The following is a 26,360-nucleotide window of genomic DNA, read 5'->3' on the forward strand; positions in this document are numbered from 1 at the left end:
CCTACCAAGGAGTCAGTGAAACAAGGAAAGGAGGTAAAAACCCAGAGCCAAGTGCGTATTTCAAATACAACAGACATTAACAAATCCTTCACCATTGTGTCCCAGTTTTTTGAAGTTAAGCATGTAAAAGTAGCACCAGTTAGCTCAGTCCCTGAGCTACCAGAAAAGGAGACCGAAGGGGCGAGTCCACGATGTGCCGCATCGGGAAGAACACACACAGGATGCACGGGGAAAGGCCGCCCCAGTCACGTGCGGTACGAACGGTCCCTCGGCGCTCCGTGGCGAGGCCGGATGCGACGCCAGCGCTGGCAGGGAGCCACAGCTGCGCGGCTGACACACGGCGTGTCCCCTGCCGCCGGCCACCACAGCGGAACGGCAGCCTGTCCCCTGCGGGGCTCACGGCTCCTCCGCCAGCGGGCCGGGCCGGAGCCTGCACGGAGCGAACCCCAACGCCTGAGTGCCGGGGTTGCGGCCGCCCGACTGCATCGTTTTCCTCCTCGCAGGAAAAGAAACACCCAAACTCGCCCCAGGCATTCAGCAGGGATGTGCTGGTTTTCCTTCTTGCTTTCTGCTCTCAGAGGTGGGAGCGCGAACCCTGGCTGTGACGGGGGCCATGAGTGCCAGCTGCTCTCCTGGCAGACACGGAGCCATCCCACCGCACAGGGAGACGGTGCAGAGCAGTGGGTGCTCGCTGCAGCTGGGAGCCTGGGGAAGCTGCCGTGCTCAGAGCCGCCTGGGGCAAGGCGGGCTCCGTGGTGGGGCCAGGAGCCAAGGGCAGCGCTGCGGCCACGCGACTGCAGCGAGCTTCCCCTCGGAGTCTGCTCCCGGCCGGGCTGAACGATGCCCCGTGATGGCCCTCGGCCTCCCTCGCACACGGGATTTGTTTCTCTGCAGCGTTTCGCCCTGCTCAGGCACCAGCACTGATGCTCAGACCGGCTCCGCACACACTCTCGCCCAAGGCAGGGAGGCGAGCAGCAAAGCCGGGGAAAGGGCTCAGCCCGGGAAGCAGCAGGTCGAGCTCCTGTGCTGAGCCCCCAGCAGCAGCCCCGAGCCTGAGGCAAGGCTGCAGCATCGCTCCCCTGGTGCAAATGCAGCGAGTGGCACAGACCCACTCTGCCCGAGCTGCCCCTGCTCCACAGGGAGGTGTTTGGCTCCCAGGGACGTAGTTACAGAAGTGGCAAAGCGTGAAGTAAAGGAGCGTGGCGGAGACGCACATGGAGAGCTCAGCATTGTCTGCCCTGCCCAGCTCCAGCAGTTGTGGGCAACGAGGGAGATCAGTCGTGAGCAGAGGTTTGAGATCATCACTCAAAGCGAAAGCCACCCATTTTTCTCAGAAGTATATAAAAATACCAGCATAGTTTTTCTTATATTTTCTCTTCTTCTTTTTTTTCTGTTTTTGAAACTTATAAAAAGCCTTTACAAAATAAAAGTGTGCGTCTCATTAAACTTCTGTTCCATCGGGCACATTGCTGTGGACTTTGACTTCTAAGTTCACCTGCTTCACCTTCCCGCCCTTCACCTTCGGGGCGCCCCCCGTTTCCCTCAGGATGTTGATATTCCTCACGGTGCAGTACTGGCTGTTCACAGCCTTCCCCGCTCCCTTGGGCAGCTCCACCTTGGTGTTCAGGGGATGCTCCTCTGCAATGGCTCTGGCTGCCTCCTTCCTCCTCTGCAGCTTTCGACACTTCCTGGTGATGAAGCAAACTCCCAAAAGCACCAGCACCAGCAGCATGACGGCAGCGAATGCACTCCCGAGGGAAGTGCCTGTCTGCGACAAGGAGGCTGCAGCAACTGCTTCCTCCATCTCCAAGAGCAGCGATTTCATGTTGGTGCCATTCTTGATCTGGTCGCCTTCATTGTCATAGACCAAGGAGTCGTCCAGCATCAGCCTCCCGTCACTGTCGACCAAGTCCCTGCGGCCACGTTTCAAGCGGTGAGTGAGAGATCGCTGAACACGAGGCCCTGCAATACTCTCTGGGCCAATTATGTAGATGACTTGAAGGTACCACTGATGGCCAGCTTCCACCTTTAAGAAAAAGAACACACACACACAGGAAATTTTACTGACAATTTTTAGATATATTTTTTTTAAGGTAAAGCTGGTTGCGTTTTTTCAACTAGCTTTTTGATTTCTGCAGATACTGACAAAAATGCTCACAATGCTTCTAGAACACCTGCAATAATATGTGTCATCCAGTTTGGTGTTCAGTTTCCTGACTATCTTTGCAACTGTAATAAATAACTCAGGAACATGGATAAACTGCTTTTAAAGAGCTGCTTTTCTGCGTGCTTTGAGAAAGTACTTTTTCAAAAGAGCTTAAAAAACAGAATAATTCTTCATCTCCATATTCTGTACTGGAGCATTCAGCTCCCTAACTGGTTCCCCTGCTAATTTATGGTACAACCCCAAGAATGCCCAGAAGCCACATAGGCAAGTAGAGTTCACTGGATTGCAGAAGGTCTATTTGAGGAGGGGCAAAAAAGACCAGAAATCAGCATATACAATTCTGCCCTTAATCACGTGCTTCCGTTGCGTCCCTCCTGCGAGGGTGGTCTCTGCTATGATCTGGCCTGGCTCCTCCACTTCTCGTACTGGCCAGCAGCTCTGCACTGACAGGAGCCGCAATGAGAAGTTGCCTGCCCCGTTAAGTGATGAGAGGAGCCAAGAGCTCTGAGCTCCTGTTACCTTCAGCTCACTGGGGAAAACTCCCCGCAACTTTTACAACCAGATGCTGAACAGAAGCTCTGATTTCTCACATTGCATTAATACTGAGGTAAATCAAGCAGAAATCTTCCACAAAATGGTCTGCAAATGCAAATGACCATATGGGCCACTGACCATATGGGAGTCAACCTAGCTTCACAGGGACCAAGTTATGGGGGTGGAAATGAATGCTAGCATGTCCCACCTCGCCATCAGAAAGGCTATTTGAAGGTTGCCATTAAATTGCAGAAGACTGCAGGATCTACCTTAACATGAATTTGTTTTTCCTAACAATGTCAGGCCCAAAGCCTAAAATTTACAGAGCATCTGCAACAACCTGGGCAGAGAAGTTCATTTTAGGCTTCTGACATCGCTTGCCATGTACCTTATAGAGAGCGTCCACCTTGAGAGTAAATCCATCGACTCCAGGCATGCTGCTTACTGAATGAAACTCAGATAATTCAGAAGCAAAGTGGGCATCAAAAGGGACATCATGGAAATACTTATCAGTTACTTCTGGTTGGTTTCGGTCCTGGAAGGCAGAGAGGCTTCAAGAGCAGGAATGCACACTACCAGCAACGTGTACATAACAAGCAGACCTTCAAGGGTGGTGTTACCGACAGTGCAAAGCAGAGCACCCCTCAAGCCGAATACAGCCTTAAAAGATGACCTCTCCCTCCCAGGAACCTTCGATGATGCTAATCCAAATTGGGACAAATCCTCCCTAGTCTTAAAACTACTTCCTCTGTTTTCCAGATAAATTTTAACCCATTTTCAGGAATTTTCAGGCTAAGCCTGGCATTTCTGCACATCTTTCCAAAGGGAAGTCAAAAGCCAGCAAAATACTACATACTACTGCAAAAACCCAGTCCAACTGCCCAGCCTTTGCAAATCGCTGTAAAAGGTGCTATAGAAGGGCCTCATTTACATTTATTCCCCCTCCACCCCATATGGATACATACATTTGTTTAAATGTGCGGGTTATAGTACAGAAAATACATATACCCTGTATGATTTGTAATCCCTTCATACCGATTTAGCACACCCTTTCAATACTAGGCTTGTTGAAAGGAACATGAGAAGAGTGTAACCAGCCTGCTCCTCTGTACAAGCTAGACTGGACCAAAACCATTAGCATTACCCTTGTACTGGAAATGGTAATGTGGCTGCCAGTAAGGACACTGGCAAGTGTTAATTTCAAAGCATGCAATTAGAGCTAAATGCATCTTGGGAGCTAATCACAGCTTTAGACAATGAAGAAGAATTTCTGGTAAGTGATAAATAAACCTCCCTTTATATGCTGCCAGTCCTGTCGTTCCCAAGTGATGGTATAAACAGAAATCAAGGAGATTTTTAAAAGTTTGCTACATCACTTTTTTCCCCTCCTCATCTCTTATCCTTTAGACTAAGAAATACACAGGAGTAAAGATCAAGGAAAAACTGATCTGGTCTTCACGGTTCAGACTTGTCTGACAAGCACTACAAAAAGCCACCACATTTCATTTCTCATGCCTCTGCAGCCAGACTCTGCTCGTACTGGGGAAAAAACAAAGCAGCAGACGCCAGCTCTGCAAGCAGATATTTGCATGAGGACAGCTCCCAAAAGAGGGACGACTCTAGCACAGGCAACACACTTTACTGGGGCTCCGGCTTTCCAGGGCCACGCAAAGGAGCTGGCGGCTGTGAGGCGTTGCAGGCTCTGTCCAGAGTCACTGCAGGATGTTGTGCAGTTTGGGGGTCTCTGGGGAAGTCAAATGGAAAAGCAACAGTGCTGAGTACTTTGGGACAGTCAGGCTAGTCAGAAAAAATAAAGGCGAAAATAGCTAGAACTGCAGACTAAAATAGCTAATAGGAGCTAAATATCACATGAGCAGTGCACTAACTACTTCTGAAAAGAGGAGGAGAAAGCTAACACTAATGTAATATACTGAATCTGATCTTGCTGTTTGTGGTTGTTTCATCCCCACATTAGGCCCAGCAAGATGCAAGTGATCAGGTCCTGTCCAAACAAGGCAGACCCAGTGCCATGTAGCAAACATTCTGCTAGTTGCTGGGACACTCACTTTTTCTCATAGCCAGCTAGCATGTCTTTTGTCTAGCCTCAGCAAAACAATGCTTCGCCTTTCAAAATGAGAAGTGTTAGTCAGTGTTTTTGCTAAACACAGTTAATTTTCCTCCCTCTTAAAGACAGTGCTCCCTGCACTGGCTCCCTGATGTGCAGTCCCTTCTCCACAAGCTGGAAGGTCAGTTAGTCCCCAGATCTGTTCTACGCTCCTGTGACATGGATTTAGTCCTTCAGAGTTTCCTCCTCTGAAAGTTTTTGAAGAGGAAAAGGAAACATAGGTCTCATACAGGGTACAAGGGGCATCACCAGACTTCTCCAGACATGATCACACAAAATGCTGGACATCATGGTTTTGTTCACAGCACAGAACTTACTAAGAGGAGAAATCTGTGCTTGAGGTACTTGTTGGGTTGAATACAGCCATACTGGGGTCCCTCATTATACACAGTTCCTGTTGGGTCAAAGAAAGGCACGTAGCCGTCCTTGCCAGTACAGAGGTAGACTTTTTCCAGCTGTAGCTTGTAGGCAGCATTTAGGTTTTGTTCGGGGTTCCAGAGCACGCGGCCATACAGGATTTGACCTGAGGAGGTTGGGAGAAGAATGGTCAGGATAAATTCTCTGAAGGGTAACAGGGAGGAGATGAGACAAATTCAGCAGGAGAACCATTCCCAGAGCCAAATGCATCAACTAGAAATGGATCTGGTTTTTGATGGGTTTTAATTTGCATGGGCAGATGACAGAATATCATGCCATAAATACATTCTTGTCTTCTGGTCATGCTATTACAGAACTGCAACATGCTTAAAATGACATTTGCTGCTGCAAAAGAGGCAAAGCCAAACTTGGGTTTTACCATTCTCTTCCACAGAAGCAGAAGTGCTGAAGACAGAAGCATTAGATACAAATGGTACAGGAAAAGAGAAAAAAAATCCTACCTTTTGAAAATGCCCCTTTGTAATCCATTTCCGCCAGAGACATTTCAGATTTGGTGGGATCCATCAAAAACACTTTCTCATTGTTACAGAGTTGAAACTCTGTGTTTAGGGAGTAGACAACAGGAACTGGGCGGTTTGTCTGCTGGAAGGCAATTGGGATCAAAAATCTAAAATTGGGACAGCAAGGAAAAAAGAGAGATTTAGTCTGTGCTGTTCTGAAGTTACATGCTGGTGACCTATATAATCGCTTTGCCCTTCCTCCCTCCTGCTTGATTATTTGCAGGCCAGCAGCCCACACTTCAGTAGTATTCAACCCAAGCTGACTGGTTGTTCTCATCCTGCCCAGTTTTCCAGCAACCGCACAGGGCCCTGCATAACTGGTCGAAGCCAGCTGATGATGGCTTTGCTTTCCTTCGTGTCTGGCGACAATCTCGTACTGCCCTGACAAGGAACAGTCGCAGTCACAGGGGGACGCCTGAGCCAAACACGAGGCTCATCCCCTTCCCTTTTTGCAGCTGCTACGTGCCTGCTGGGACTACGCAAACAGCTTAGGCCAGCTAAAACTGTCCTGCCGAAAGGCCAAGCGCAGCTCCTTACCGTTCAGGGGCATGAGCGGTGCAGGGCAGGGGCTTGTCTCCGGGCTCGATCCATGGCTGTGTGGGCTGTACAGTGCAGGGAATGAGGAAGATCGTGTACTCTCCAGAGTAGTCCTTCCTGTAAAGAGGTGGGAGACACTGCGATCACCAAACTGACTCCAAGCTGTTCACCCAGCTGAAGTGCTTGCCTAAAAGCCTCCGTTCTCTAATTAGTGCAAGCAAGGGAGACAAAGTTCAGAGCTGGACCTAACCCACACCCAGAAACCTCCATTTATCCTAGCAGTTGCAGGAGGGATGAATTTGGCCCACAGTGCTTAATTTGGCCCTCTGTTTGTGCAGCAGCATACACAGAAAAAGGAAATAAACTGAAATAATAAAAAAGTTATTTTTTTTAAGGTGAACCAAATCTCTCTAAATTTTAACATACCTACTTCCATCAAGCACGGCACTAATGACTAAGTCAGTCACAAACAGGAAATTCTACTTTAACCTGCAGGCTGCAAAACAAACCTCAGACACAGTGGTGTCTACCTAGCCACTGGTGTAATTCCTAGAAAAATGCATTTACAAGATGGATTGACTTTTTTCTACTTCTATGACAGACAGAGCAGTTGCTATTCACACGCTCTAGCTCTGAATCCTTGAGTAAGGCCAGCTTGTTACCGTTCCACCCTGCTTCTGGCTCTGTGGCTGCCAAAGGGGCAACAGGGATTGCTCTCTCCAGCCTGGACTTGAAGCTACCAAATCCGTTTCCCGGGGTCTCCAGGACCGTCACTGCTGTGAGGAGCGAGCAGGAAGGATTTCCAGTTCATTAAAGCAGCGCCAGAGTTGGCTCCATGAGCAGCACCTCTGTCAGCACTGCGCGGCAATACAACAGGCTCTCTACCCTGGCGCAGCTCTCGTCCAGGCTCACTCAAGGGTGAGCACAGACAAGGAGAAGGAAAAGAACACCTTGCTGGGGGCTTTACAAACTGGAGCCTGCCTCAGGAAGAGCACCAAGAGGCCATCAGGCCAAGCAAGGCTAAATTCAGCCGCTGAAGGGCAAGAGGAACAAGGACTGAATGCCACCAGGTACAGTTTAGTACAGCCACACACAAATGTGCACAGTCTCGTGCTGGTCTCAATTACACCAGCATTTAACAGTTGTGATGATGAGCACAGGAACGGTGTGTCAGTATTAACTATTCCCGCTGTGCCACTGCTGTTCCTTCCCCGAGCTTTCACCTCTCCCGAAGACTATCTGTAGCAGGAAGCTGCTGCAGGTGCCTGAGGCCACTGTCCTCACCTGTTATAGGAGCTGGTGGCTCTCCAGAGCTGGTAGGGCGAGTCGAACGTCTGCGCACTCCACAGCAGCTGCAGGTCAAATTCGATCCCTCCCAGGTGCTCGGGTGTTCTTAGAAAAGACTTCACATCTGGCAGGCTGTGGTGCTCCATTACAAAAAGCCCTGCAGGGAGGACAAAGGATCCCGCGGGGATTTGCCACTGGCACCGCTCTGCACCGCTCCCTTGGAGGTGTCAGGTAAGGCAGAGTGCTGGGAGCCCCCCTGCTGCACACCTCGCAGAGGGACTCCCCATGGTAGGGTGATTGCAGCTCTCACGTTAAGAGAGACTGGAGAGCCAGCACAGTGGAGCTGCTATTGCGGCCTCATATCCAGAAGCAACTTTTGCTACTGGTAGTAGTTGGTTGGCTGGAGCAAGTTAGGGGCAGATCTCAAACACACTGCTGAACAAGACAAACTCTAGTGCTGCTGCAGCCTGCTGCTGCCTTAATACCAGCTGCTCCAGAACTGGCAGTGGATGCCCCTGCCCCCCCTTCCCAGACACAATGCTGTGCTGCTCCAATCTCCTATTTAAAGCAGGAGTTGTGGCACGTTCATGTGAGACAGCAGCAGAGGACATGGAGCTGACCTGCCCTTGGCAGAGAAAAGAGATGATGATGAAGAGAGTCAATAGGTGAAGCACTTGTTAGATTAAGGCTTTTCATCTTGTGGATAATGGAAATTATTAAGCCCAAATCAGTCAGGCTTCTGAGAGGCCTAGCTAAACAGCTGGGTAGTTCTTATAATAGGCATAAGGATGTTAGGAAGCTTGGAATCAAAAAGAAGTTTGCATATACTCCTTCATTTTAATACAAGAAAGTTGTTCTTAATTCTCCAGCCCAGGACAAGTAGAAGACCTCAAGTTCTTCTCCATAAGGCAGAAAATTAAAACAAAAAATACCAAAGAGCAAACTGGTTCCTGGGCTGAAATACCTCCTTTGAAGATGAATCCTGTCCTTAGCCAGAGCTTGCTTTCCTACCTCTGTTTTCAGAGCAGATTCGTATCTGCACGGCACTTCCTTTCTCCATTAGCACTAATACTCTTACCTCTAAACTTGGCCTGCGTCTTGAACTCAATCACCAGACGGCCATCCTCACGGATATAAATCCTGATGATCTGCAGCCGGGCTGAGAGCACGCTGTCTGTCTGAATCCCTGCATGCGCAGCAAGAACAAAGTCACTGGGGGATGCGTAACACAGCGGGCCCTAAAATGAGCTCTGTCATCCCCACATAGCCCCAGATATGCTTAGGGGAAGTCCAGAAAGACACAACTTAATTGGGATCATTCTCCAGTGGATCATGGATTTCCTTTATTATCCACATACGCTGCCTAAGTCCCACTCAAGAAGAAAGGAAGTAAATGCACTGAGTTCTCCTTTTGACTACTTTGTGAATATAACATATTTTACGCCAGCTACACATCAAGGTAACTGTTCTAGATGATTGTTCTGTGCACTCTTGGCCTTAATTCCCCAGTGTCCCTCCTAACACAATGCTCTGTGAGTCCCTGCTCCAAAATACTTAGTATTACCACCGCCAGAAGAAAAGCCAAGGAGAAGGAGACTCCCTTCCTTGTAGCCTGTCACCAACATGAGCAGCAATATTTGCTCCAGACTGTAGTTGTAGGTTCACAGCACACACAGCCTCCAAATATTGTGGGAAAGCTAAATAACCCAGCCGGAAACAGAAGACTCACAGGCAGAGGATAAGCCACAAATAGCTGCACTGATGTTAATTCTTGGATGTCACCACCAGCAAAGGAGAGTACCGCAATTTTAACAGATAATAGTAACTATAGGAAGAAAGTCTCCCTGCGAGAGCCAGGAGGCTGAGGAACATTACTGCAACTCCTGCATGAGCTTCACTGGAAAGTGATGGAGAAAAGACTCAAAATGTGCCATAGGGAACAGCCTCTGCTGGGTGGTGGCAAGTTAGGTGACAATAGTGGCCTTTTTCTGCAGCACTTTCTAGGGCTCAGGGACGACTGTTTCCATTATCAGAGAGAGGCTGGGCGGAAATGACAGCTCCCCTGCTAAGCATTCCTGAGTGTTGCCGTATCTGAACTCAGCTTGCATGCCTCTTTTCTTCAGCAAGCACTACCCCTACTCAGGAGTGCAGTGGCAGGGCAGCAGCTAAGAAAGAAGAAAAACCAAGAACAGAACACTTTCCCCAGCCTCCCTCAAATGCCTCAGCCCTACCTGTTCTCCAGAGAACAGTATCATAGAAAAAGGAGAACTCCATCTCGGTGTGATGCTCCAGAGACGCCCAGCCTCTCGGTGCTGTCACGTAAACGTAGGACACATAGAGTGGGACGTAGACTGTTAAGAAGGACTGAGCAGAGTCCCGTACCTGCCAATAAAACCCGCAAAGGTGGTTACACAGTGGCTAGGAGAGACACTGGCTCACACTCCCAGCACCCGTTGTGCTCAGCTTCTGCTTTGTGAACAGAAAAAAGGTCAGAGGAGCTGCAAGAGAAGTCTCTTTTCTTTGGGTCCCTGTGGGTCTCTCTCCACAGAGGGAATCATGGATAGCCTAAGCACATGGAAGATAATGTCAGGAAGATGTATTCCCAAGGCAATAGGATGTCTTTGCCCCACAGAGACTGGGCATTATTGCCAAGTAATAAACGAGGACAGCTGAGGGCAGGAAACGTTTCCTCTGGAGCAAAAGTTATTCTGATGTTTGGGTGAGGTAGAGTGCTGAGAACAGCTTTTCTGTTGCCATTTTGTACATCAGCTTATTTGTTTGCGCGCACACACACATGCACACGTGTTGCACATTAAAGAGTAACTGAGGGTAAAAGCAGTAAGTTCTGAAAGCATTTTAACACTTTGCCATTCTGGGACAGCCACTCCGGAAGATTTTTTTTCTCTTTTCCAATTCACAGCATGGAGGCATGTGTGAGCATGTCTGCAGCTGGAGGCAAGTCCTTCCACATCAGCCCCCAAACTACTCACTGCAAGAATCAGGGGTGTGTGCCCAAGCCGCAGCGCAGCGGGGCGAGATATGAACTGCTGTGGGGCAGTGTAGTTGTGCTAGCACCCAGTTGAGCACGGCGCACTACGCTCTGCTGTGCCTCTGCAGCATCCTTGCCACCTCTGCGCCACACCGAGCTCTGCGGTGCTGGCGCAGCCAGGGTGGGGAACACTGCTGCCAGCTCACTCCCTTGCATCACACAACATCAAAAAAAAAAAAAAAAAAAAAAAAAGACACCTAAAGGTTTAAAACAACGAATGAGCTCTGGGCTTCTTGTTTGTATTATTGGAATAATAAAATAAACAAGGTAACATCCCTGACCAGTGAAGAGCAGAATTTTGGAAAGGGCTCAATAAAGCCCTGATCTGGTGGGCATGTTTAGCTCAGTTGGGTAGAGTGTGGTGCTGCTAATGCCAAGGTCACGGGTTCAGTCCCCGTATGGGGCGGTGCTGAGTGTCGGACGAGATGATCTCCAGAGGTCCCTTCCAACCTTACCAACCTATGAACATATGAACATCTACCTGCAGTCAAGGAGAGTTGGTTCACTGCTCCCAGTGTAGACACAGAGTTAAATCAGCCCTTCTGATTGTGGAAACCTTCAGGAGATTTCTCCAAGGAGGAAAGAAATCTAAGAGTTATAGCCCAGAATCAGCTAAAAGTGTGTGCATCATTCTAGACCTACTAATACATGGACCTGAATATATGTAATGGTCATAAATAAAGACAATCTCTCTGTGGGTAGTGAAAGGCATACAAGTTCTCCAAACTCACTGCAATGCTAATACACAGAAATACACTAAATAATGCACTATAAACAATTAGCTCATTTCAAAAAAAAAACTATCGCTGGACTGCCATTTGAAAATTATCCATCAAAAACGGTTGGGAAAAAAATATACGCAAATACAGAGTGCTCCTCACAGGCTACAGAGTCCCAACAGCAAGTCAGAGCTGACTGTAGGTACTTTGGACAAACATGCAGCTTAAATAAGTGCATCTCTCCTAATGCTAAAGTACACTGTTGTCATTCACATCGCAAACAAAAGGAGCTGTGCTTCATTCTCCCTCCCCCCAAAAAAGCGCTTCTAATTTCATGATTTTTTTTTTTTTTAAAAAGCTATTTGGCTTGCTCAGAACTGCCCACAAGAACTTCTGCAACAGCGCAGTGTCCTGGCTGAATACACCGTTTATTATCTCCAGAAGGCAGCTCGTACTCTGCAAGCCCCTCACAGAGCCCGAAGAGACACATTCCAAACCGGCTGGCAGCAGCCTCCACGTGCTAAATTATGCAGTTGTTCAGTTCAAGTAGCTCCTCTGCATTTGTGCCAACAATTGGAACTATAAAAGGAAAGTTTAAAAAGTATTCCACATTGTCAGGAATTAAAAGACACCACGCTGAGCATAACATTCTGACTGGGAATTTACTGTAAGAATCTAACGCAGGGGACATACTCCCTCGAGCAAGATGTACATGTATAATCTGTCCATAAGAGGGCAGTGGGACACACCAAAGCAGGGAAAGACATTATTTTACAAAAGAATGTTGCTGGCTTGTAGTCGGTAAACTAAGAAATGTCATCAAAAATCCCATGACCTCTCTCCACTGAACTACTGGGGGGTACAAACTGATGTGTTTCTACTCCCCTTCTTTGCTCATATACCACAGCTAAGAATGCAGTCAAAACTGTTAAAGAATACAGCACAGACGAGAATGTTTTGTAGCTCCAGTACCCCCATTATATTTTTTAAAATGCACTGTATATTTATAAGCTCTTACTCTTGAAAGAAACCTACCTACTCCAAATAAAATAAACGAATGAGATATATTTCACAAAGTACTGCTCTTCTTTTCCTAAGAGGAAAGAAAAACCAAACATGCCTCTGCTGTACAGAGTAGAAGAGCAGATATACCTAATAAATATTCATAACCACATGGAAGAGCTTTGCCTGAGAATGGACAAAGATTTGGATTAGGTGAAAGAGCTTCAGACACGGTCTCACCTGAAAGTCAGCAGTTACAGAGCCTCCGCAGATGTCAATTAACTCGGTCATGTCATAATAAGCGTTGAAAGTCCAAATACAGCTCTTCAGGTTGAGATGTTTGTAGAGCTGGATTGTCTTTGGCTCTCTCACTGTGGGGTCAAACTGGTAGGGACGGTCATACCCAGGACCAAGAACGATACTGTCCTGGGTCACTTCATCCAGGAATCCTGCCTCTGGAATCAAGAGACATCAGAAAACCTATCACTCTAGATTTTTATCAGCTTGAAGCCAAGTACTGAGGTCCTGTTTTCACTCTCAAATCATGTCAGTGCTTTTTATTGTACTAGAGCTTAATAGCTCCTCTCCATTATCCTAGAGGTCAAATTGAATACATAGCACTCTTCATGGGTAAAAACATTACAGCAACAGAGTAACAAAACTACAAACCTATTCGCTAAAGGTTAAACTTCAAAAAATGCAAAACAACTTGGGTATAAAATGAACAGTCTGAAATGCAATAGCCCCTGCTCGCTGTGAAGCAGGTTGCATTCACAGACCACATGACCCTGATTGTCAGGAAATTCTGCTCACTGTTGTTAGCAGGGGAAGATGAATTATTTTTTTTTACATAATATCAAAAGCACACAGAGGAAGACAGAGCCCTCTCTGCATTTCTTTACTGGCTTCCCCCAAACCCCAGATTCAGAAAACAATAGCTGACTTTAAAGATTACCTGAGATGCCTTTAAGGTCTCGGATGGTGACTAGGTTTGAGCAGACATGTTGGTGCCTGTAGATAGACTCAGAGAGCAGGAAATGCAGATTGTGCAGCGGCAGGGTGGAGATGAGGGGTAGCATCCCATCCTGATGAGGAATTTGCACCGAGATGTGGATCCTGGAACAAACAGTGGATGAGAGGGCAGAACAAGCAGCCCTGGGAGGCACAAGAGCCTCATACACCAACCTACGCCACAAAGAAGCAGTGCATAGGCAGGGTAAGCCTGGCAGTGGCAGTCTGGTATTTAGATACAGCTGGATTTCCTTATCTATGCATCTGCTCTTCAAAATGTCCCACCAACTCCCAGATCACTCCCTGCAGGGAAGAGCACCTCTGCGGTGGAGTGGGGCGAGAGGAAGTGAGCGTGAGCGCTGCCCTGGACACCCTGCACTGCTCACGAGAGCACGCTGCACGGACGGATGTGGCTTCGGACGTGCACTCTCCTTGCAGCCCAGGCCAGCCCTGTAATCCCAAGGGGCTTTGAGGAAGACCGCGCACACGCCCTGCTCCCAGCTCACACCTATTAGGATGTTCCTTGTGTTTGACGTCCAAGTACTTCAGAGTGGCAATGAACGACTGTGCCTGGAAACCTCGGGCCGTTCCTGCTACTACTGGGGTGTGACAAATGGCACTGTCTGTCCCGATGGTAACTATGTTGCTTCTCAGGGGGGTCCCCACATGGCCAGCCTTGTCCACAGCCTTGGCCACACAGCGCACGTGGAACCGTCGGCTGAAATAAATGCTGTCCAGCACCTGCAGGCAATGAGGAGAGACATACATGCATGGGAGTCAAAAGCACCTTTGTAGTGATATCTTACCACATCCCCAAACCACTTTGCCCTGGTGCTTTGATATGGCACAGAGGACAGGCACACACCTGCACATGCACACCAGGAGCATGCACGTAACAGCACCTGCCTGGCCATTCTGGCATGTAGGCATGACTGGCCTTGTTATCCATGCTGCAGAAGACACACTGATATGTCATGTGCTTTACAGCCGCCTAACTCTGCCCACATACTGAAAGAAGGGGAAGAGGGAACCTGAGATATCATAATCTGCCAAGCTCCACCTGTCCCTGGCCACCAGAAAGTTACCAAAGTGTCTGAGTGCTCACAGCTACTTCCCAAGTCGACAGAAGCAGTGTTTTTGGCAGGCTCAGTGAAAAATAGTACTAAATTTTCCAAAGCCTGAAGAAAAAACAAATCCCCAAACAGGCCCCCTCATTCCAGTTCCCAAGTCCAAGGAGACTTTACATCTTAATCACTACATACCTGAGGCGTGCACCACCCACCATGCGTTGCTTAGACTCCCCCCCCCCCCCCCCCCCCCCCGGTCTTGCACAAGCGGGCATGATCTAGAAACACCTCCGGATGCCTGAAAGATGCTGAGACATCATACACAGTTGGGAGCACCTGGGAAAATCCCCCACAGAAAAAGAGTAATTCTGTCTGTGGGGCAGGGCATGAACCATCCAGAGGTCTCAGGCCACAAATAGAGCAACAAGGCCAAACAAGCACCTGAAGAACAGTGGCTCATAATCTGAGCCATGCCCCTCCTGCACCATAAGCAGAGAGGAAAGGAAGCAGGTAATCACTCGGCCAGATCCTGGTAACACAGGTTATATCAGCATACCGAGTTCTCACTCAGGCACAGTCACTTTTCCAAGTGCGCAACTTATCAGCTGCAGTAATGCAACCAATTCCACGTGTGAGTGATCACTCAGCTCACTGACCGAGTTGCCACAAGCCCTCGTCTGACTTGTGTCATGTGCTCTTGTAGCCTTGCTGTGCCAGTACGTATAGTCACATACCTTATGGTTGACGCTAGTGAATGGCGTATTGTCAGTGATGGTTTCAAAAGGTGACCTGGCCCCGTTACCGTCCGTGGGGGTTGCTACTTCCCAGCTGAACTGTACTGAAGACTGATTGATCCCAGCCTCACTGCAGCGTTCCTTCATGACCACATACTTGGGGAAGTGAGGGTCACAAGGAGTGACACAGATGAGTGGATAGCCTGGGGAAGGGGATTTCTTAGCACCCTCTTTGGTAGCTCCTTCCACATGGTCATAATCAGCCAGGGTGACAACCTGCAAAGACGTGAGACTGCAGCATTCACTGGGGGTTCACGGAAAGAGCAGCAAAGGCTATCCTTCTTCCCACACACTCCAAGCCTGCTACGTAACTGCACCTCTTAATTTTATTTCAGAAACCTCACTGGGGAATCTGTACTCAAAGGACTAAATCACATTCATCGCAATGGGCAACTTACCACAGGGGGTGCCGGAAGAATCAGGCTCCCCGCTGCCTCTTGATCCAAAATAGTCACTATTGCAGTGCTGGTATCTCCAAGAACAGCGTCCACTGGATCATCTGGACCTAGCACCAGCGAGAAGGACTCATGCCACTCCCGGTCTTCATTGGACATGATCTCCACCTTAAAGATGATGTATTTCACACCTGTGAGAGTATATGTAAGAGAAACAGAAAGAATTCAATTCATCACATTCATGGGCCAGTTGTTACTCTAAAGTTTCCACAGAATACTGAACAGCTTGTCTAGGTCATGACAACTGAAACATTATGATAAAGTACACCTTACGGGTTTTATTCCCACTCACTTCCACTAATAATTGACCTCCCTTCCTCACAGGGATTTATTCTATGCATAAAATTCCAGGTATGACAACTAATCCAATCGATCAGGTGATAGATTTACTAGCAGATGCCATCACAGGATTAATCATGTCTAACTTATATTAGCTGTCTGCTAATAAAAATCTACAGTCCAAAGTACACTCCATCCCTGCTGTGAGCATCTCTGCTCCAACTCTCATGCCAGTATGTAGAGCTGCTTGGTTAGGGCTTCTTGGTCTCAGCAACATGGTCTGAGCAGTCTTAAAAAATCCTGAAAAACCTATGAGCGTTACATTCCCTGAGGACCACTTTACTGGCACCTGGCAGACACTAGTGCTTCTTCCTGTGTTACGATCACCCTTCTTGTAATAGCTCAACCCTTTCACATCACAAAGTTATGGTTGTAACAAAGTGCAGGGTGTCAGCCTAGGGGAGTTGCACTTACTTTAAAGATGACCACATGGTAGGGCCTTATGCAGTATATTTAAAAAATACTACCAAGAATTCAGAAAAAACACTCCAAAGGAAAAAAGTAAGACCCTTCTCAACTGGCACAGGCACTGTAAAGGGATGAAGAATGGTACTCGAGGGAAAGCATGGTAAGATTTGGGATGGCTTTCCAGTCTTTTCAAGGGACATGAATCCCTGTGAGCAGACAGTCTCAACAATCTTTGTTTTCTTAGATAATTACAGACTGCTCAGTAAAAAAAAAAAAAAAAAAAATCTGTCTTAGGGCTTTCATTCCTCTTCTGAGAAGCTTGTGCTCAGAACAGAAGCCATTATAGTGGGAGGTTTGAGCTGAGAATGATTAGACAGGGCGAGGGGGAGAGGCAAAAACACATGCCTAACACACAGAAAGGGGAAAAATCTTGCAATCCACTTGTAACACACTGGAGAATTGCATAATGTTTTCTTCCACAAAGAATGTGCTAAGACTGAGAACAAACCTCAAATCAAAAATACATCTAAGGGATTTGTACAACCTTCTTATAGTTAATGCATCCACCCCCCCAGGAGCAGTTAGACCTATGTCGATGTCATAAGCCTCATGCAAAAAGTGAGTTTTTCCAAGTCTCCTGAATATTTCTCTTCATTGTTCCTTTCCCACATGCATAAAACATCACTGGTCACATCACCACCTCAAACCTCCCCTCCAAGGATCCTTTACCTGGGCTGAATTTGAGCACTCGACTCTTGGGGTAGTAATCCACTCCAGCCTGAGCTGAGCCATCACGGGTGCTACAGCGGACTTTTGAGGTCCTGTTCTGATCCCCTCTCCGGACCACCTTGATATTTAAAACAGCAACACCCTCTGGGCCAGGGGGTTCCCGCACTTGATAGGAAGCTTCTTCAAACTCAATGGTGGGTGCTAAAGAAACAGCAGCGAAGAAAAAGCCCCAGGTCGGCACCACAGCTGATGGTTTACAGATGAAGTACATTCCCCTTCAGAATCTGCAGTAAGCTCCTTTTAGAGCACATCTGCACCTCTTCAGAGCCAGGGGCTCCTCAAAGCAAGGGCCAAAACTGCAGCTGTAACATTTCAGTATGAACTAGGCTACAGAAGAAAGCACATTAACTCCTCTGTCCCCTGCCTCCCGCTGAAGCACATGTCCCTGCTCCATGAGATGTGATGGAGACATGGATCCCATTCCTAGTCACACTGCAAGGACCTACCATTCCCCTTTCTCCCCACAAACCTCTCCAGGCTGTGGCACTGCAAAGGGAATACAACAGCTCCCAGAGGAAGCACAGTGGCTTCCTGAGCGACTGCAGGGCAACGGGAAATGGGACAAATGGGTGTATGCAAGCCCCTGCTATTCAATCCCTCCTGTAATACCATGACCAGTGCACAAAGCCCCCGCACGGACGACCTCATGATTGTCTTGCTCATAGATCGGTGGGTCTCCAGCACAGTATTTCTGTGAGAATGAATCCAACAAACCAAAGCTGTGATAATGTGACCGAAGGCATTTCTTGTGTACTGACTGAAACTCAAAACTGTTGATGAGATTGCGCTGACTACTTGGAACTGCATCCTGCACTACAGCTTCTACATCCTTTTTGTGTCTTCTCACTTACCATCTTCATCATTGGTGACAGTTACAGTTGCCATATCCATCTTCCCAATCCTAGCTCCACTCCAGTGGTTTCCAAGTGGGCTACCAAGATAGACCCGAAACTGCTCTTCTGGTTCAAAGGCAGAATCATCACTGATGTAAACAGTGCAGTTCTTTAACTAACAAGGAGGAGAAAACAGGAAACGGTCATAAATCCCCTGAACCCACCAGAAGGCCAGACTGCTCCTCTCCATCTAGTGTTTATTATCTGAGTATTGTTAACCCTGGAAGAAGCACTCTTCTATTTTTAAGGCTATTTCTTCAGGGTGGAAAAAACAGCACAGAAAAAACAACATGATGAGATACAGCAGTGAACACATCTACTTCCACAAACCAACAGCTCCTTGCCACAAAAGTCCTTAGTCCTACTGACACAGAGGATTTGTTTTTGATGTTTTAACCAGTCTCGTAATGAACAAAGACTCTCTCCAGAGTCCTGTCATATATCCAGAACCAGAGGATTTGTGACTTTAAGTGTTTGTGGAAGCAGCTCTGCAAAACGCCTCTGAAATCAGAGAGTCAATGAGGAGATCTGAAACTCTCTCATCCATCGCTCTTCATTCTCCCTTTAAGATCAGTTCAACTTACCTTCTCCCCTTTCAAAAAAGTGATGCGGGACTCCTCTGCATCTCTCCTTTCTGCAAAGTCCTCCATGACCACTGCTGTCTGGCTCTGGGTGTAGCACCTGACAGAAGACTCATAGCTCAGGTCCCCTGTGCGGAAGACGGGGATGTGCAGGACACCCTCCTTCTCCTTCACCATGAACACATCCTTGCTGAACTGCATACTGGGTACTGCAGAAGGCAATAAGAGTCAAGCAGCAATGAGCTCCCCCAAGAGAGACAGGAGCTAATGGAGGCACATAAACTCTTGGAGAACTGCTGTAGGGAGTCTGACAGCCAGAGAATGAAATGACAGTTTCACTGCGCCTTAGCAAAGGATTTGGTTTTAACAAACCAGTGACCTTAATTGCCCTCCACGGACAACAGGACTCCTAGAGTCATAGATTCATAGAATGGTAAGGTTGGAAGGGACCTCTGGAGCTCATCTAGTCCAAACTTCAGCATAGCCACATATGGGGATTGAACCCATGACCTCAGCATTAGCAGCACCACGCTCTAACCAACTGAGCTAAACCTGCCCCCAACTCTGCTGTCCTTCAAAAACGATACAGTATCTTTCTTAATCACCTGTTAGTCACCTACTCCAAAGGCTGCTGAAACTGTTTTCTTCCCCAACATTTTGGTGCTGCTCCAGTATGCTGGAGAACAAGACAGGCCTGGAAGTGGTGTGTTTGTAAGGCATGTCAGGGAGGGATTACATGAGAACTCAGTACTGAAAATAATTCCTTCGTCTCAAATCATTAAGCTGCTGTCTATGGACAGACATAAAATAAATGGTTTGCAGCAAGGAAAGCAGATCGCAACAGAAGATACAAAGGCAGAAATGATTATAGTCTACTACAGAATTAAATTATGCAGATGGTGCTTTCCTCAGGCAAGCAAACACGAGAGACATTAAAACTCAAGGGAAAGGAAACATATCCTGAAATATTCTCACACAACAGGGGGGACTTTGGCTCAGAGACAGCACGAATGAGGACTGAGCAGAGGAGACAAAGCCTGCCTGAAAGCAAAGGAATCCTACTGGACAATTTATTCTGCACTTTCAAAGACTCTGTGCTTTTGTGGACAGTGATGCATGGAAAGAACAGGGTAGCGAAATGGAACGGGAGGATCCCCAAACCATAGGCTAAATCCACCCTAGGAGTAACTTTACTTGAACAAGTCTCCTGCTGTGCAGAAGTGCTGAAGATGAGACTAGGATGGACTAGACAGAGTTGCCATGGATAGCTTACCATCCTGGAAGATGTCATTAATGGCCACTATTGCTTGGAAAGGCTTTTTCAACTCAGCTCCATGGGGTGAACTGAGATATACAACAAATGTCTCCAGTCCTTCTATCACCGGGTACTGAGCATCGTCCAGGATCGTCAGAGTGCAGGACTAAAAGGAAAGCAGAAATCCCACTTTTAGAGATGCAATCTCTCGTCACTCTGTGAAAAGGCAGAGATTCCTGGCATTCACATTTGGGTATCCCATTCAGTCTTTTTCTGCATTCATTAACCAATGACTGTTCTTCTGGAAACAATGTTCTAGATCTAGGCACATCACTTCGCAGAAGAGGCAGCCACTTTTACGCTGGGAGAGATGTTTTCAGTGAATCTGGATAGAGCACTGACCTGACGCGGATCTGTGCCTGAGAGATTCATTAACCCTTCTCACATACCGTCCAAGCACCTCACCCCCACTGAGGTTGTTAACAAGCAGAAATACCTGGCAGACAGTAATCATGCATTAACCCTCAGCTTCCTTTCTGCACCCTCTCCTTGTACAGCACTTCCTATCCTCATCTCTCATGTTTAGGAACACAGAAAGACTATTAAACGCATGGGTGGTTTGAGATACCCAAACATAGACCAGAAGTCAAGAATCCATTGATAAATAATCCCTTAAAAATCCACTGTTCAAGCCTCTCGAAAGGAGGAGGAACAACGTCTTTCAAGATCTGTTGTCAAACATCTAACCAATGCTGAGTTATTCAGTGTCAACTGACTGAGCAGACTCATGAGTGACTGAAGAGGCTCCTTACCTCTTCTGTCCTCCCTGGCCTGAACTCTATTTTCCTGGAGCTGGGGATATAGTCAATTCCTGGGCTGGCAGATGGAGGGTCTGATGTCCGAGTGGCGCACCACACAGAGATGGGGATGGAAAGATCAGGTCCCTGTCGCAGGACTGGAATTTCAATGTTTCCTGTATCATCAGTTGCATACATGAGAAATAAGATTAGAAACCAGTCAGACACCACAAAACCGCCTCCTCTCCCCCCTTTGGTGTGCCCTTCTCCTGTCATCACTGCCCCTGCACTGAGCATGGACCGTTGCAGTGAATAACTCCCAGTCCTCCCTCAGGGGCAGAGGAAAGAACAGAAACTCGCCAAAAATCTTTTACGATCTCCTGCAGTGCACTAGACTGCTCTTTCTGATGCCTCACTGTGGTGAAAACGTGCATTCCCGGTAAGCACCCCACACATTCTTCTGTTCTTCACCTGCAGCCTCACTGACGGTGAAAGTAGCATTTCCCAGGAACACAGTAGAGGCGTCATTGGGACCACTGATGAAGACGCTGGCTGAAGCCAGGCTTCCAATGCGGGCATTATCGGAAGCATCAGCCAATACAATCTCAAATTCCTCCTCTTCTTCGTATTCGCTGTCATCAATCAGTGTGACGTCACATGTCGACATGGTGACACCCGGCCCCAAAACAATGCGGTTCTCATCTGTCATCCCCCGGGACTTGAAGTCAGAGCCAGGCTCCAGCCTATAAATGCTGCTTCCCTTGGCTGATTTGGAGACAGTGTAACAAATGGCAGACACAGTGTTGCTGTTGTCCCCTAAGATGCAACAGAAAATCTTGTAACTCTCTGCAAATTCTCTTACTCCATTTGGTGGAGAAGTCAGATATTATTAATTTAAATAGTGAAAAAAAAAAAAGCAGCATATTTCACAAAAGGGGTGCGGGAGTATAAAGAACACCATCCTTGCTCCTAAACTAGCACAAAACAGGCTTAGGGCTGACTTCCATGTGTACATCAAACCTGCACTCTTGGTGACTACTCTCTGGGAGCCAATGGTGCTTGCCTACTAGAGAATATACAGCACAGTGACAGGGTCTGCACAAAGCACAGTATCTAGATCACATGGAAGCAGCAAATAGAAACAAAGGTTTGCTTCTGCTCACACTGGCAGGAGAAATGGGTCCAAAAGCAGAGAACTTTAGCTTGGTGAGACTTGCAACAGACCTGGGAAAGAAAAAAATCCAGCTATCTGCCCAATCTTGTTTCCTATCATTTCAGTTGCACCATAAAACTACTTTCGAAGATCAAAAAAAAAAAAAAAAAAAAAAAAGGAAAGAAAAAAGAAAAAGAAAAAAAAGAAAAGAAAAAAGAAGACAAGACCTAAACCATATCAAACCAAATCCCTAGCAAATACCACTTGTTTTGGCGGTCACAGGTATTTGCCTAGCAGAAACAGCCTTTTGCCTGAGTCTGACAAAAGTATATGCTGCAGATTCCTCAGTAGCTTTGTACTGATCCCATTCATAAAAAAGACTGCAGCATACACTCAATAAACTGCTTCTATTGTCTATAAAGTCCGAAATCTAAAGTCAAACTCTAGGCAGCCCCAGGCACTTCACAGGACACTGGCAGGTCCTGCACTTGTCACCTCTCACCTTCCTGTCGACTACAGTCTCCAGGACTTCCCATCCACCCTCTGCAGAACAGGCATAGGCTCTGCACATCACCCCTACAGCGCTCAGTGCTTGCAGAGTCACTCTCCTCCCACACCGCAGAGTCTTGTGGGAGCACAGACAGTTGCTCTGTCCAGCTTGACCCACCTTTCCTTTCAACGGGAGCAGAGAGCAAACCAGCACTCTCACTGATGCGGTACATCTTCCTGTCGAACTGCAGGGTGGGCTCGTCCTCGGCATCAGTGATGAAGACTGTGGCCCGGGTGATGTTTCCCAGCAAGGCATAGGCTGGCATGCTGAGCTCCACGGCAAAGCTCTCCGTGCTCTCAAAGACGACATCATCATTAATGACGATGGTGCAGGCCTTGGTGTCCTCCCACTCCTCAAACTGCACCTGGAGGGGGGAAAGCAGCAATGTATGCAGTCACTGGCACACTGTTCTCCCGGATTGAAATTTTCTGTCCTTCTTGCCTCCCCTTTCCTTCATGTCCTGCACATGCAGCAGTGCCATGCAACAACTTAAGCCCAAGATAAAGGATGACTGAAGGTGCAAGGCAGCAGCAAATACAGTGTCTGGGCTCCTATTCCTGGTTTCAGTCATGGTTTTAGTCTTTTGTATGACCATGAATAGCAATCCTACCTGCGCAAGCCTGTAACATTTGTAGTCTATCAAAATACCACCCCAAAAGGTATCCGCCAATATAAAAACCTGATAAAAAAAGAGACCCTTTCTGAAAGAAATAAATCAGACTTTTAGAAATGAAATACCTGACAGTCTCCATCATGTTTTTATCAGTTCTGCTATGACTCTTTAGTATTATAGGCATCATAAGCTTTACAAAGAGAGAGAACAAACACATTGCACAAAAACTACTTGAATTAAAAAAAATAAGAAGTACTGCTTAAATATGCAGGAGACAGTGAAGTCTTTTATGAAATTCCTGTGTCCATGTTCAAAGACAGACGCTAATGGAAGAAATGGCTGCGGGTAGAGAAAAATTCTAGCAATTAATAATCTGTTATGCCTCCACTTTCCACCAATTTCCCAGTGGGCCCTGCCCTCCTGCCTTCACTGTTGTTCCAGGCTTGCTGGCAAGTGCCACAGCCAGCCCTTCCTTCTCCCTGCGCTCTCAACCTACCTGTCCTGCGTACTCCACGTAGTCCTGCTCTCCAGGCTGTGAACCGGCGCTGGAGGTGGCCGTTCCCTGCTCCGTGAGGCACAAGACAATTGCATACTGGTTGAGGTTACCAATCCGCTGCACGGTGACACTCACAGAGCCTGCACTCTCACTGACATTGTAGCTGAAAATATATTAAATTGGGACAAATACAGGACACTGTTTAATGGACTAGCTGATTGCACTGATGTGCTACGGGGAATGTGGCGATTAGGAATTTCAGACTGGGAAGCAAACCCTGTGTGTTAATACTGGTCCTGAGCCCCACAAACTCAAGCTGACTGATGCCTCTACAGAAAGTCCAGGGGACACTTATAACCAAGACACAAATGGTATTCTCCAGGTCAGGCACTTGAGTAGATGTCAGCTGTTTAGCAACTCTGCTCCACGGTTTAACCCCGCAAACGCTTCTACTCTCTGACACACACATGAATTCCCTTTTCCATACTGGCTGCTCTTGGCTCCTCCACCATCTAGGAATCAATAGTGGGACTGTCGTGTGGAATTACAGCGCATGGCAGTGAGACCTCAAGTCTTTATGGCATACAAGTGAAATGATCATAAACGATGGTAACTGTCCCAGAAATTTGATTGCATGCTGCAGGTCCATCACATATTACAGAGCTCAATCTGCTTTGCTCTTAATAAGAGCATCTCTGTGTGAACCATACTGTAAACTCCATGTCATTTACCTGGTGTATGTAAAGCTGATGAGAGACCACTGGATATGGAAGACATTGCCACTGACCACATTAGGCTTGCTGTCCTTCACTAGGAACTGAAAGCTGTCCACACTCTCCTGAACCTTCTCCTCATGCATCACGTATCGAATGAGGCCGTGGTTCACATCCTCTGCCAGGAGGAGATGTCCAGTGAGCCAACTCAGAAATTCAACCGCAGTTTTACAAATAAGCAGTGCACATGCATGCACACACACAGCTGCATGGCTTGGGTCCTGTACATGACCTTCATGCTGCTAGAGCTTCTCTTACTCGCACAGTCTTATCTCTGACAGAAGCCAGCCTGCAAGCTGTGACAGATTATTCCTTTGCCTAATCTTTATCTGTAATGGTTCATGTTTAAAAATGAAGTAAATTTAAAGTAGCTTTGGTCAAACATATGGAATCTGAACTTGCTAAGCAGTATATATTTCAGCTCTAGTCCATAAGCTCATATGTCTAATGGGGCTCCTTTTCCCTGCAGAGATGTTCAGGGATCTCTGATTTTCTTGCAGTGTAAAGTAACTTTTCTAAGCTCCAGCCCCAAAATAATAGGTCCCTTCCATTCTCTCTGTTTGCACTTACAGAGCCCAAGGGAGGCCAGGCTTGGCTGGCAAGACCTAATGAGAAGGGACAGCAGAAGTGCTGACTGCATTTGCACAGGACAAGACACAAGCTACCCTGATAAACTCAGGCAGCCAAAGGAAAAAAGTAACAACATGTAGCCCAATTTCCATACCCTGAGTGAAAGTGGTCACAGTTGTCCCTGGTTTCAGCTTGCTCTCCACATAACCATGTCTGGGACCTGCTGTTATCTCATAGATCAGCTGTTTGTCATCTGTGTCAGGATCTGTCGTCAGTAATTCCTTCTTAGTGATTACATTGGTTGCCTGGATTAAAGCCAAACCAAGGGAGTTGAACTCTGGAGATGTAGTAGTGACAGTCTGACTGCTCATCTGAAAAGCCCAATCATCCCTCTATCAAACAGTGCACCATAAGGGAGAAGTTAGGGAATTTAGGATTATTGTCACAAAGAGTGGCCTTGAACAGACAGAGGCTGTAGAGCTCTAGTCATGTCCCACATGATATTTGACAGCACAGAAAGGATTCAAATTCTGCTCCAGATTTGGTTTAAAAAAATAGTTGTGTAAAAGCAATTTTAGAACAAGCTGCCAAGCTCTGTCTAGCTGGAATTAAAAGTTAGGGCAAATCTCCTGGTTTCACCTGGAAACCGCCCCTCCATGAACGAGGCTGATGCTCACGTAAGACCTGCTTTCACCAAAAACATCTGCAGATGGCCTCAAGTTTAAGGGTTTCACTCAGAACATTTTATGCTGCTTTAGCGAGTCTGTACTAATCCTCTTTCTTATCTCATATAGATATGTCTCAGTTTCACCACATTTTGCTTTCTCTTTAAAGAGAAAATACCTTTAACAAAGTGGGGAAAAAGAGAAAGAGCATTAACCTTCCTGAGGCCTCAGGAATGCTTTCTCCTAAGTCAGAAACTTCAGTTGAAATTCCATTTCTTAATATGCTGTCACCTAGCTCCCTTTTTCCTGGAAAGGACTGCAGCTAATGCTGGGTCCTCAAAAGTGAGCACAGGGTTTATTCCCTAGGCTTTTGTTTGGACTTAGCAGAATAAATGTATGTCACAGTAAGGAACCATGTCATCTCTACTGTGGCTGCTGCAGCACACAGTGAAGGCTTCTCAGCCATCAGCAAAACTGAAAAGAAACAGCCCCAGGTATGAGGGAAAAGGCACAGGACAAATCTGCCCAAGAAGGGTGGCTGAAGGGAGTGGGGCTGTGCTGAGCTGGACAGCTTGTGAGAGAGCCAAGAAGAGTCAGGCTTACTGCTCCTGCTGATGTGAGGGAAGGGGATGGGTCAGGAAGCAGCTTTTCCCCTTGCCCCAAGATACCTCCCTGAACTCCTGCAATGCACCCACAGTTCTGCAACACTCTGGTACATTAAAGCAGGTGGAAAACCCACTGCTCCCAGAAGTCTGGTAGCCCAGGTGATCATCTGCACTGTCTTTGCAAAGGG

The 26,360-nt window shown here is 47.2% G+C and overlaps 1 protein-coding gene across 1 annotated transcript in view; it reads right to left on the reverse strand.

Moving 5' to 3' along the window:
• Positions 1 to 1,039: 1,039 nt before the first annotated feature.
• The window catches only part of FRAS1 (Fraser extracellular matrix complex subunit 1), a 179,668-nt gene continuing 154,347 nt past the window's right edge, over positions 1,040 to 26,360 (reverse strand). Inside the window, exons 51-73 of the mRNA XM_062574968.1 lie at positions 25,057 to 25,207; positions 24,291 to 24,450; positions 23,560 to 23,722; positions 22,568 to 22,814; positions 21,219 to 21,563; positions 20,763 to 20,923; positions 19,969 to 20,116; positions 18,699 to 18,904; positions 18,073 to 18,229; positions 17,162 to 17,362; positions 15,629 to 15,816; positions 15,171 to 15,446; positions 13,878 to 14,110; positions 13,314 to 13,474; positions 12,599 to 12,813; positions 9,820 to 9,970; positions 8,667 to 8,774; positions 7,586 to 7,745; positions 6,302 to 6,418; positions 5,705 to 5,871; positions 5,144 to 5,349; positions 3,090 to 3,236; positions 1,040 to 2,026 (exon numbers count right to left, since the gene is read on the reverse strand). Coding sequence (XP_062430952.1) covers positions 1,442 to 2,026; positions 3,090 to 3,236; positions 5,144 to 5,349; positions 5,705 to 5,871; positions 6,302 to 6,418; positions 7,586 to 7,745; positions 8,667 to 8,774; positions 9,820 to 9,970; positions 12,599 to 12,813; positions 13,314 to 13,474; positions 13,878 to 14,110; positions 15,171 to 15,446; positions 15,629 to 15,816; positions 17,162 to 17,362; positions 18,073 to 18,229; positions 18,699 to 18,904; positions 19,969 to 20,116; positions 20,763 to 20,923; positions 21,219 to 21,563; positions 22,568 to 22,814; positions 23,560 to 23,722; positions 24,291 to 24,450; positions 25,057 to 25,207 — 4,653 coding nt within the window. The 3' untranslated portion in view covers positions 1,040 to 1,441. The remainder of the gene's footprint in view (positions 2,027 to 3,089; positions 3,237 to 5,143; positions 5,350 to 5,704; positions 5,872 to 6,301; positions 6,419 to 7,585; positions 7,746 to 8,666; positions 8,775 to 9,819; positions 9,971 to 12,598; positions 12,814 to 13,313; positions 13,475 to 13,877; positions 14,111 to 15,170; positions 15,447 to 15,628; positions 15,817 to 17,161; positions 17,363 to 18,072; positions 18,230 to 18,698; positions 18,905 to 19,968; positions 20,117 to 20,762; positions 20,924 to 21,218; positions 21,564 to 22,567; positions 22,815 to 23,559; positions 23,723 to 24,290; positions 24,451 to 25,056; positions 25,208 to 26,360) is intronic.

The sequence above is a fragment of the Rhea pennata genome, chromosome 4 (assembly GCF_028389875.1).
Source record: "Rhea pennata isolate bPtePen1 chromosome 4, bPtePen1.pri, whole genome shotgun sequence".
Taxonomy (NCBI): Eukaryota; Metazoa; Chordata; class Aves; order Rheiformes; family Rheidae; genus Rhea; species Rhea pennata.